This window comes from Euleptes europaea, chromosome 11 (genome assembly GCF_029931775.1).
Source record: "Euleptes europaea isolate rEulEur1 chromosome 11, rEulEur1.hap1, whole genome shotgun sequence".
In the NCBI taxonomy this organism is placed as follows: domain Eukaryota; kingdom Metazoa; phylum Chordata; class Lepidosauria; order Squamata; family Sphaerodactylidae; genus Euleptes; species Euleptes europaea.
In genome coordinates this window covers 6,909,275-6,922,310 of record NC_079322.1, presented here as the reverse complement: position 1 = coordinate 6,922,310, position 13,036 = coordinate 6,909,275, and the positions used below count along the sequence as shown (strand labels likewise).

Below are 13,036 nucleotides of genomic sequence, written 5' to 3'. Positions count from 1 at the left end.
TGGCAGTGAAAAAGAATGCTAGATATGTTGGGGGTGGCAAAATAAAACTCAAGCGGTGAATTTAGCAACTTGAGCCCTGGATCAATTGAATAAATTCCACATCCCCTGTGGTATAATAAGATATCTGTGTGGACCGTTTACCACATTTGGATGTAGCAATAGGACAGAACAAGCAGAGACCACAGAGTGAATGTCCAAAGATCTGGAAACTGAGGGAGGGGAAGTGACTTGAACCCACAGCTCGAAGCCAAGAGTTGTGTTTTATTTTTGAGTCTACCAATACCAAGAAAGGGAAAGAGAAAATGGCAGGCCAGTATCTGAAGATGAATAAAACAGAATTGGTTGAACAACACAAGCAGAGAGTATCAGTGTGGAGGAACAGATAATTTCCTTATTCAGCAATACATCCAGTCAAGATCAGAGCCTACAGGGCTGGAGTTGAGTGAGCGGAAGATTAGGGAAGAAGTACTGGAAGCGCAAAGAGAATGGGGAGCCCAGGAAGGAGAGAGGTTTTAAGTGCAGGAAAAAGTCCAAGGAGAGAAGACAGGGAATAGAAAATAATACGGGAGGAACAGAGAAAACACAGCTTAGAGTTGTGCTTGAAGAGAGAGATGAACATAAAAGTCACCTCAAGAGACTTTGCCCCCTTTCCCTCCCAGAGCAGACCCCTTTATCTGCTTTTGAGAGGGCTGCACTGAAGAGTGAGTGTATTGCGGGGGGTGGGGAGTTGCCCAAGGATGAAGATATGAAGTATCTACCTAGTCCGATAAAGGGGGAATTAACAGTGATGTAGCAAAGCATATGGGGGGGGGGATTTACATATGGATTTAAAGAGGGACCTGGCAACCCTAGCTCCCACCCTCCTTGCACTGGGCCTGGGATCAGGGTGGCCCTGGTGAGGGGGGCATCCCCAGGCCATCGGCCCACTGGGACTTTACCTGGTGCCCTTAATAGCCAGGAGAAACAGGGAAAATATAGTGTCAGAAAGGGCACAGTGTCATAGCAATGTCCCCAGCAAGAAAAAGGTAATCAAACCTTCTGCTTAATGGCTTGGTACAATAGCCCGAAGTGGAGAAATGATTTCATCTCTTAACGGCTTTATAATAATTACAAAACAATGGCATATAGGCTCCAGTCTTTGCACCACAAGGACAAAAAGGATCCAGAAATTTGCTTGTAACAACCCTCCGAGATTGTGGATGGCAAAACTTTACGGTGTGCTAATGTAAACGCTCCCCTATACCTTGGTGGAGTTAAAACATTTGCATGTGTGTAAAGTGCTGTCCTGTCACAGCTTACAGCCACCCAGTAGGGTTTTCAAGGCAAGAGACTTACAGAAGTGGTTTGCCATTGCCTTCCTCTCCATAGTGACCCTGGACTTCCTTGGTGTTCTCCCATGCAAGTGCTGGCCAGGACCGACCCTGCTTAGATTCTGAGATCAGGCTAAATTTGGCCATCTAGGTCAGGGCAACATTTACATAATGCACACATTCCTTAGATCTAAAGTTAAAAGTTAACAAGCTCTACATGCCATCTCATGCCTAGTCTGGAAATCTGAATCACACATCTTTTGTTTGACTAAAGCCCATAACTTCTCCAACAATGCAAAGACAGAAAATTCGGCACAGCTAATTCAATGGGTATAACTTCCAGTTGCTCATTTACGCATCTTCAAATACTAACGAGGCACAGCCTGTGGATCCATCTCTGACCATCATCAGCCAAAAATATATGACCACAACCCTCAATGTTAATGAACATAGCACCACCTAGAGACTCAGAACTGTCACTGTTATACATTTAGAAAAGCCCAGAATAGTTCAGACAAATCAAGTCTGAATCCTCTCTATTTGGTTGAATCCAGAAATACTTTTTGGGCATTCTTGCTCAGTTTCTCTCCTACTCCTAAGTATGGTCTTCTCAGCATATAAGGCTCCATTGGGTCTGAACATGGAGTTTGTTTTGTATAATTCAGGTTAGGTCCCTTTAATAGTGGAATAGCTGAGTTAGTTCGCTTCACCTGTTAAGTGATTTAATACATGCATCTTAGCTTATTGGTTCACCTGTGCCTGGAACAAGTGGTATTGAAACCTCTGCAGTCTCCTTCCTTCCTTCATTTTTTCATCCAGTTCATATTGGAGATTCTAGTAAGTAGCTTTATTTAACAGTGGCTTTGTAAGGTGTCATTTGTTTTGGCCATGCATTTGTGTTTGTTTTGTATTTACAGATATCTTAACAACATATACAGTAGTTTCATGCATATCTCTCACCAATGGAGATTCACTTACCATCAAAATGGCAAGCTGAAGAAGGAACGAAATGCGTAATTATCTAGAATTCACGTTCTTGCTGGATCCTGCTTCACTGGACCCTGCAAGGATTTCCCACTGCTGTTTTTTTTTTTACCTTAGATGGTGTTTCTTGCTCAACTGTGTCACGTTTGTGCCTTTCTGGCTACTACATGCTAGAATCTTGGACTTATGAACTTTTCATTGATTTCTGTCTCAGTGGTGTTGTAACAGATATATTGTCTCCGGGGTTAACTCTTGGGTTGTCAGCATTGTTATATGTTTAGGATTGTAATTTGTAGGATTTCTTCTTGTGTTGCATTATGTGCGTATAGCTTAGCTTATTGCTACAGATGCCTTATCCAGTCATCCATTAGAAGCAGGAAGTCATACACAGTATGAATGGAGTAAAAGTTCCAGTCGGAACAATCAACATAGGTATTGTCGAAGGCTTTCACGGTCAGAGTTCATTGGTTCTTGTAGGTTATCCGGGTTGTGTGACCGTGGTCTTGGTATTTTTTCCTGACGTTTCGCCAGCACATGCCTGCCACAGCTGCTGGCGAGACGTCAGGAAAGAAAATACCAAGACCACGGTCACACAACCCGGATAACCTACAAGAACCAATCAACATAGGATTGCCATGACCCAAGAAGCAGACGCGAAATGGGATAAAAAACCGGAAACCCATTGTTGGTGGCCTCTATGGACATTTCTATTGTTGTGTTATGTACCACAAATATTGAAAAGCCACTTTATTGTGAAAAAATTGTAAATTGTGATACTTGTTAACAATTGTACAGCGGCAAGGTGCTTCCCTGCTACCTGGCTACACACTGTATTTTACAAGTGCCAAGGACCTAGATAAAGATTGCACTATTCTGAAATAGGCTTAACAGCTTTTTTATGCCAGAAGTGCTCAATTTATTTGATTTCACAGTCTCCTTTGGGGCACTAGTTATTTCTGTTTGACTACCAAACCTCCAGGTAATAGCAGAAGATCTCCTGCTATTACAACTGATCTCCAGCCGATAGAAATCAGTTTGGCTGGAAAAAATGGCCTCTTTGGCAATTGGACTGTATGGCATTGAAGCCCCTCCACTCCCCAAACCCCACCCTCCTCAGGCTCCACCCCAAAAATCTCCCTCCGATGGCGAAGAGGGACCTGGCAACCCTATGGCACTGGGCTGGCTTTGGGCTGCAGGCGCTGGACATAGGGTTGCCAGGTGCCTGGTGGTGGTTGGCAAACCCCTGGTAATTTGCCCCTCTGCCCACCGACCACCTGAGGGTTGGAGGGCAAACGTGCGCAGGCGCATTGGCACACGCAAGAGCAGGCATGCCACACTCCTGCCCCAAAAGCTCCCGCCGGAGGAGAGGGGGGACGTGGGAGCCCTAGCTGGATGGGAGGCAGCAAAGGGTTGTGCACAGCCCGGGTGGGAAAGAAGGAAAGGAAGGCTGTGTCTCTTGGGAGACTCCTGGAGATGAGGGGGGGGGGCGAGTGGAGAGGGCAGGGACCTCTGAGAGGTCTCATGCCACGGAGCCCCCACCCCCCGTAAAGCCGTTCCCTCTGGGGGAACTGATCTCCGTGGCTTGGAGGGGTCTGCAGGCTCCACCTGAAGGTTGGCAGCCCTACAGCCTGTGGCTGAGCGAGGGACAGAGACCCAAACCCCGGCCTCACCCAAAGGAAACTGCTGGGCTCCACCACCACCTTCATCTTCCCGGGGGCGGTGGAGCCCGTGAGAGATGGGGAGGGGGCAGCGGGTGAGGCCTGCCCGCTCCCATAGCTGCAGGAGTGGCACCATTCCCTGGAGCCGGAAGCTGCTTGCACTGCCCCCCCAGGCCTCCGCCTGTTCCTTGACCATCTTCACACACCCTGGAAGTCAGGCCCCGAGATCCTTTTCGGCTTGCCTCGAGGTGTTGGAACCGAGGGTGGCGAAGGGCCTGGCCACAGACGGGCCTCCTTTGGCTCTTGGCCACGTAGCCTGGGAGGAGGAAGAGGGTGACGAGGCGGCAGCCCCGGCCTCCTCTGCCCGCTGGCAATGTGGGCCAGTGCGAACAGTAGTGCTGCACGGGGGTGGGGGGAGCGGCTCAGGCAGCGGCTTGGGGGCCTGGTCCTCAGGGATGCTCTAGGCCAGGGGCGGGGAACCTTTTTTCCACCAAGGGCCATTTGGGAATGTATAACATCATTCATGGGCCATACAAAATTATCAACTTAAAAATTAGCCGACCAAGCCCCAAGCAGGCAGCTGCCCCAGATGACACCCCCTGGTATGGGCAAGCAGGCAGGCATCCAACTGGTGGGGCACTCGCCCCCCTGGTGGCACAGGATGGTCTGTTGCACCAGCCGGGTGTAGCCGTACAGCTGCACGCCGGAGTTGCTCCTGCTCCACATGGTTGGGGCTGGATTCTACAGCCAGCTCCTGCTACCTCAGCCTGCAGGGATGAACTGAGAACACACTGGCTAAGAACTTCCCTGCTGCGAATTCTGGACCTGCCCCCTTTAACCCCTCCATTGGCGTTACTTCCGCCCCCAGCCCTCTTGTAGTACAGAGGGAATACGTTTCTCCATGGCCCGGGTGGGAAAGGGTTAAAACAGTTTCTTGGGTGGTCCTAGCAGCTCCATAGCTAACGACTCTTCTGCAAGGGGGGGAAAAGGTTCCTTTTCTCGGCAAAGCAAACTCACATCCGCCTTGAATAGAGGCTATTCCTGTCCGCCGGAGGTGGCAGCTCACCAGTCTTAGATCCTTCTGAGCTAGAGATCTCCCAGGACCCACGAAGGGCCAGACCAAATGATTCTGAGGTCCTTAAATGGCCCCAGGGCCTGATGTTCCCCACTCCTGCTCTATGAGATCCAAGTCACTAGATCTCTATCTGGAATTGGAGAATTAAGCATTCTCCAATGAAATGTAAAAATTTTCTAGTGAAAACTGAATGGAGAATATGAACTCAACATTCTTCGTCTGAGACTGTAAAAAACTGTATAACCCCTCTGTCTGAGACAGATTTGTAATCCAGTGTAGAATTTAGCCCTTCAGATCCTTCTGCCTGGAACTGAATTTGTAATCCTTGTATTTGTTGCAATCATGTTCACTTAACTTTTAGAAAAGAACAAGCTTCACAGGTCCCATCTGTGGTGCCAGGTCACACATCACCCTTCTGTGGTCATGATTAAGAGCTCAGACACAGCAGAAACTTGATTATCTGAATAAATAATTACATTTTCTGACAGAGTTAACTGGGCTCAAGAAAATGTGATTCTAAAATGTATTATACTGGAATGGCAGCATAATTTTCAGGCATAAATGAACCACAGTTCAACCCTCTCCATATTTGTTCCCCATCAAAGATCTCTTCCCTCTCTTTATCGAGAAGTCCAAGTAACCTTGATTCTTAGCATTGTGGCACTGAGCCATTCCATAGACTTGTTTTTCACTTTGCTAAAAGAATTCGAAACAGACTAAAACTCAGAAAGTATCCACAAAGCTGAAAAGACTATCAGATGCTAAATATCCAGGAAGATGGGCACCTGTCTGTCACAAGAGGATGCTTGTCAGGGATTCAGGCTAGAAAGCCTATCCCTGGGAGCATGTTCTCTGTACATACATATGCACACACAAAACAAGTAAGTGCAACTTTCCTGTATATTATTTGAGTTATCATGCAGTTTTTGGACAAGACAACCACATTTAAATATACAAAGTTTTTATTCATTTAAGACTTGAAAGAAGTCACAGTAATTAAATGCACTTGACAATTGTTCTAAGTGCATACTGTACACCACCAACCCAAATGGATTGATTTTATATTTGCATAAATAAAATATTTACATTGAAAGATAAAAGGCAGTAAGTGATCAACATACCTTATTAAATAAATGCATGGGACTAAATTTACTATAAATCTACAAGATTTCATACCAAATTAGGCATATGTTTCAGTATTTATAAGTTTTTGAACAATCAGGAATAGAAATCATATCAATTTTTACTGGCAAACCTGGCAATCTTTAAGCAAAATTTCTTAGTAAACTCAACTGAATATAGAAACAACCCCCAGTTTGATCTGGCTGTTAGTAATAAAACTAACATTTGTAAGATATCTCCTGCCCTTGTAAAAAGAGGCTTTTTAAAAAAAAAATTGCTTGCTTTAAGATGAGTTTAAAGTAACCAGGACTTGTAGCAGGCTCCACATGATATGTTCTTAAAAATGTACATAAAAAATTCCAATTTCTTAAAGCATATTTACATGATCCAAACACAGGAGAGTGCATTAGAAATCAAGTAGGTCAACTTAACAGTTAATAATGGAATGTGTTATTTGATTCCAGAAGACTGCAAACATTAAATGTATGTCTTCTGCAAATGATGATTTAGTGTATAAACTTAACTCGAGAGATGTTGTTTGATTCTGGATACTTCTGCTCAACAACTAGAACAAGGCCTGTTCAGTGCATTTATATCTGTGCCCAATTATTTCCTTGGCTATCTTGAATGCTTAGTACCGGAAGAACTTATTGTCCGTGATCGTTGTCTTAGCACTGGTTTTGCTGGCAATTCCAAGTCTTCAAATAAAGCACTGTCTATAACATCTGCAGCTTCTGGTCTGTCCGTGGGCCTTGGGGAGAGCATGTGCTTCACCATTACATGCTAAATGGAAAACAATGTTTTCAATACCTGAACATCATATACATGAAGTTGTCAATAGTATATTTCATTTAATATTTTAAATAATCCAAACTGGGAAAAATAGTAATAGTTGGAAGTATTCAAACAAACAGGCATCTTACTGGTATATTTCAAGTGGTCATCTGTGCAATAACACACATACCAGCACAAAGCAACTCCAGAAAGATGGTCAAGAAAGCTAGCTACCTTAAATTATTGCAAGTAATCTTGGCCAGAACAAACTGCACCCTAAGGGTACTAAAGGAACTTTTGATGTATTCTCAGAACCAGTGAGGGGCCCACTGGCTGCCCGTCAGTTACCAAGTTAAAGTCAGGGAATTAGCGATCACATACACAGCCCTCCATGGCCTCTCATATCTCCCCCTATGCTTCACCACAACAGCTTTGCTTATCTGAGCAGGGGCTTCTGTAAATGCCACCATGCAAATGAGCAAAACAAACAAACAAAAACAGGGTTGCACTTACCTGTAATTGATGTTGAGGTCTTCTGTGCAGGCACACATTGGGACTGCGCATGTGCAGGCTTGTTACTAGAGGTTTTTCTACAGCTCTACCAACAGGGGACACAGTGCGTTGGCTCTGTTATGTCCATTGCCGCTCAGTCACATGTTCTGACACTTCCCCTTAGTTCCTGCTGAGCTGCCAGAGCATTTCACCCATACCAAGGCATGAAGAAGAGCTCGTAGTGGGGTAGGAGGGAAAGAATGAGTGCCTGCACAGAAGACCCCCATGGAGATCGGTTACAGGCAAATGCAACCCTGTTTTCATTTTGGATCTTCTGTGCAGTCCTCCATTGGGATTTTACCAAGCTCCTTACCATGGTGGTGGGTCAAAGATCTCCTTAGGAACTGTGCCTCCCTTTCTTGCTTGGAGATCTAGGGTGTAGTGCTTGATAAAGGTGTCAGTCAAGGGCCACATAATGGCTCTGCATATCTCCAGCAATGGGACCCTGTTGAGGGTTGCTGAAGACGCCGGCCATCTAGTCAAGTGGGCCTTCAAAGCTAATGGGCAAAGACCACCAGCCAATTCATAGTACTTTTTTATAGTAAGGACCAACCACCTGGACAGTGTTTGTGATGTTGCCTTCTTCCTCTAGTTCATTCTAGAGAGACACACAAACAAGGTAGAGTCCTTTCTGAAATAAAGCCCATCTCACATCTAGCATATGTAATGTTCTCTCACATCTCATGTAGGTTTTGGGGGAAAGGATGTAGTATCTTATCTCCTTTTTTAACAAAGTTACTACCTTGCTGGATCAGGGGAATGCTGTAGAAAATACCAAGACCACGGTTACACAGCCTGGATAATCTACAAGAACCGCTGTAAGACATAGTTTGTCTAGATTTCAGTAAGGCTTTTGATAAGGTTCCACATAGTATACTAGCTGACAAATTGGGAAAATGTGGTTTAGATCCAATTACTGTTAGGTGGATCTGTAACTGGTTGACAGATTGAACCCAAAGAGTGCTAGTTAATAGTTCCTCATCCACTTGGAGAGAAGTGACTAGTGGAGTTCCTCGGGGATCTGTGCTGGGCCCTGTGTTGTTCAACATCTTTATAAATGATTTGGATGAAGGAATAGAGGGGATGCTTATTAAATTTGAAGAGGATACTAAATTGGGAGGGGTTGCAAATATGGTAGAAGACAGAGCCAAGATACAGGATGATCTTGACAGGCTGGAGAATTGGGCTAAAACTAATAAAATGCACTTCAACAAAGACAAATGTAAAGTTCTGCATTTAGGTAGTAAAAATCAAATGCATAATTATAGGATGGGGGAGACTTGTCTGAGCAGTAGTGTGTGTGAAAAGGATCTTGGGGTCTTATTAGACCAAACACTGAACATGAGTCAGCAGTGTGATGCGGTAGCTAAAAAGACAAATGCAGTCTTGGACTGCATCAACAGAAGTATAGTGTCCAGATCATGCGAAGTGATGGTATTGCTCTGGTTAGACCTCACCTTGAGTATTGTGTTCAGTTTTGGGCACCACAATTTTAAAAAGATGTAGACAAGCTGGAATGTGTCCAGAGGAGGGCAACAAAGATGGTGAGGGGTCTGGAGACCAAGTCCTATGAGGAAAGGTTGAAGGAGCTGGGTATGTTTAGCCTGAAGAGGAGAAGACTAAGAGGGGATATGATAACCATCTTCAAGTACTTGAAGGGCTGTCATATAGAGGATGGTGCCGAGTTGTTTTCTGCTACCCCAGAGGGCTGGACCTGAACCAACTAGTTGAAATTAAATCAAAAGAGTTTCTGTCTAGACATCAGGAAGAATTTTCTAACAGTTAGAGCAGTTCCTCAGTGGAACAGGCTTCCTCAGGAGGTGGTGAACTCTCCTTCCCTGGAGGTTTTTAAGAGGAGGTTAGATGGCCATCTGTCAGCAATGCTGATTCTATGACCTTAGGCAGATGATGAGAGGGAAAGCATCTTGGCCATCTTCTGGTCACTGTGTGTATCAGGGGGAGGTAGTTGTGAGATTCCTGCATTGTGCAGGGGGTTGGATTAGATGACCCTGGTGGTCCCTTCCAACTCTATGATTCTATGATCAACTCCTGTGACAAATGAAATGTTGAAATTACCTTTGGCATGAACTGGGCACTAAGCCTCAGAATCACCCTTTCAGGGAAAATCTTCAAGGGGGGGATCGACGACGAGTGCTGTGATCTTATGCTAAAGTGACAGCGATGAGAAAACAGACGTTATGATGTAATGTAAACGTAGTGATGTAGTGGCCAACGGCTTAAGGGGTTTAAGCATTAGCTTAGCCAGGATCAACAACAACGACCATTGGGGAACTATGGGAGACCTAGGTGGGTATGAATTGAATAAGCTTTTTAGAAAGCTTGAGAACTTGTGTTAGAACACCCTCTACGGAAGACCAAAATGGTGGCCATATGGACCTTAAAAGACACAAAATTCAACCCTGTTGACTTAAGGGATACTAGATAATAAAAAAAATGACTGATAAAGGGGTCACTGCAGGGGCACACACTTTCTTTTCACACCACTTTGCGAAATGAGTCCACTTCATTTTGTACAACCTTCTTGTAGATGGTTTACGGGGCTGGAGCAAAATCTCCTGGACTTTTCAGTCAGCTTTCACATTCACAGCTGTTGCAAACAGGTCAATCTCTGCATTCCCCCACAACTTGAAGATCTGTTATGGAGCATTCGTGAACCAGAGGAAAGGAAACTCCCCAGATATACGAATGGGGTGGATCAAGCACTAGGTGTGCGATTGCCCAGTGTAAGCTAGATGTCACCTCTTAGCAGAGGTGCCAGGTCCCAGGTCCACCCTGTTTGTTTAGGTAGAACATCGTTGCCACATTGTCCATCTGGACCAGCACCGAGTGTCCACGAAGCAAAGTGACTAAGGCAGTTTTTATCAGCTCTAAGATGTTAATGTGCAGCCTGGTCACCCTGCTAGACCATCTGCCCTGCACTCCTCATCTCACCCTGTCACACCAAGGAAGCATCAGTGGTTAGGATGACCTCATACTCCTGTATCTCACAAGGGGGGCCCTCCCACAGGTTTTTCGCCAAAGACCACCATCTACAGTGGAAGAATTAGAGCCAGAAAAGCAATCACTCCCGGAGAGTCTGAGTACAAGGGCCCAAGATCTTGTCCCTAGGATGAAGTTTAGCCGTGGAGACCTCTATATCCAAAGAGCAAGCCATTCTGAGCATCTTCTCCCTGTACATCTTTAGGTCTTTCATTGGTGGTACAGTGGACATGATGCTGATCCCCTCATCTGGGCTCGAATCCAAGGTGATGCCAGATCCGACTTCAGATCAAATAGGCCAATTCGAAGAGTGGAGATGGGGGCCCTCTAGAGACTATAGCTGGAGGCATTTGACGACCATGACTGCTGTGCGGTAATGTAAACGGTGGGTGACCTTAATATTCTCCCCACTGTGCCAGATAAGCTGGGGACATGTACCAAGGTTGATGACAGGGAAGCCAGTGGTCGGACTGGCGGGCTTGGACTGACATGGCTGAATCGGAACCAAAGTCTGGAATCGAAGCTCCTTCTCCGTTGAAGACAGCCTCTCCCTCCAAGAAGTGATGAGGTGAGACAAGGTGTGGTGACAGGGTTCTAGGAGGAGGTAAGGCTTTCTCCGTGGAGTCAACGGGGGAGACTATCACTGGACCCGAAGGTTGAGGCCGCTGTGACTTCGACCTGCGTTTCTCTTTCTTCTTTTCCTTGGACCTCAACCTCTCCAGCAGAGGTTCTGAGGAGTATTGTGGTGGTGGAGAAGAGGGCTTCATCGACGGCTTCCTCATTTCTGAGCCATGTAGCTACCTTTCAGATTTGACTGAGACCGGTGACAGTTTTGGAAGAGCCTTCAGGCCCAACATTGGATGCGGTGGATCGGAAGCTTGAAGGGCCTCCCTCTCACAGATGCTTTGCTTTTGGAGGCTCTACCACTCCTCACCTTTGGTGTAAATTTCTGGCATGCTTTGCATGTGGCCACGTTGTGATCCTCCCCGAGACAGAACAGACATAAGGCATGTACATCAGTCTGTGGGAGCTTAGCACCATAGTTGGTGCATTTTTTAAACAGACTTTTTGGGGCCATTCGGATCCAAAACCCAGCATCGCTGCACTTACAGGGGTGGATAGGGAAAACTGATGACCATTTTCACACAGGGACTTGAAGTCAAACTGTTCCAGAGGAAAGACGACGCGAAGACCAAGAGGTAGCTGCTCCAATTGCAGCGAAGAAGGAACTGAGGGGAAAGGGCACAGCAGCATCGAGACATGTGACCATTTGGGCAGGTACGGATGTAACAAACCCAACACACTGCACCCCCTAGTAGTAGAGCTGTAGAAAAACCTCCAGTAACAGGCCTGCACATGCACCGTCCCAATGAGGGACTGTACAGAAGGCCAAAAATGAACCTAACTGCCTGTACACATTCACTGCATCTTGTGGAATGGCCTGCCTGAGCAGGATTGGAAGGCTCCCATTCTCCTGGCATTCCACAGGGCAGTTTTAGACAGTTTTAGACAGTTTTAGACAGGTAACAGGGATATACTATAAAGAAATGGTTTAGAAAGATGCTTTAATTAAAGGACAGGGACTGCAAACAGTACATACTACTGGTTGTTGCATGTGCGATCCTACTATATACTTTCTGCATCATTTAACATGTCATGTTAATATTTCTGCTTTGATTCAGCTCTGTTTTCAGATTTCTGCTTCATTTCAGATTTCTGCAATTCTAATCCCATCCTGTTGACCATTGTTAACTTACACTGTGCAATCTGCCCTGAGTGATAAAGGTGGACAATAAAGAATGTAAATAAATAAATTTCCCATTGATACCACTTCACAAAGCTTTTACTGTTGTATACATGGATTTTAGGGCACTTTTAAACAAACGGTCAGAAAACAATGAACAATGCTGGATGTGAACACAAATATCAGAGATCCAATGAATTTTTTATTGTGGAAAAACTCAATATATGCCAAATGTCTGGAATGCAGGCTTAGACTGCAATAGTGTCATGCAAAATGTGCTTTTTATAATTGTTGATGTATATTGTTATAATTGTTGATGTATACTGTAAGTCACCTCGAAAGGTAGAAAGGCAGCTGATAAATGCTTTCCATAAATAAATAATAAGTAGGGTTGGGAGGAAGAAATGGAACTTCTGCCACTTCCCCCACTGCGGTATGAGCCAGAAGTGCTGCAGGCAGGCAGGCAAGGGAGGAGGAGGGGGCCACCACTTTCCCCTCCCCCTCCCCAAGCCATGGAGATTGCAGAAATGCTGGAGGTAAGCAGGGAAGAGCAGAAATCCACAAGCGGGGGGCTCGAGAATGATAGGATCAGATCCACCCTTGCAAGTCTCCTGTGTGTCCGCTTCACTCTACCTGATTGTGAGTTAAGATTAGGTACACATGAGCAGTCTAAAGTATGGAGGGAGGGAACCTGTGACAGGCTTTCCAGGCAGGGGTATTTTGGCTGGGAAAGGTTCCCAACCAGAGATACGCAGGGGTGCCTAATCATTTAAACATATGCATCAATGAAAACATTTTTATTTGTCCTCAATGTTAA

General features: G+C 45.4%; 1 protein-coding gene across 2 annotated transcripts in view; it reads right to left on the bottom strand.

Annotated features, from left to right (window-relative positions):
- Nucleotides 1–6,767: 6,767 nt before the first annotated feature.
- EIF2AK3 (eukaryotic translation initiation factor 2 alpha kinase 3) overlaps nt 6,768–13,036 on the bottom strand; it is a 50,979-nt gene continuing 44,710 nt past the window's right edge. For both annotated transcript variants that reach the window (XM_056857293.1, XM_056857294.1), the window contains exon 16: nt 6,768–6,932. In XM_056857293.1, coding sequence (XP_056713271.1) covers nt 6,768–6,932 — 165 coding nt within the window. The remainder of the gene's footprint in view (nt 6,933–13,036) is intronic.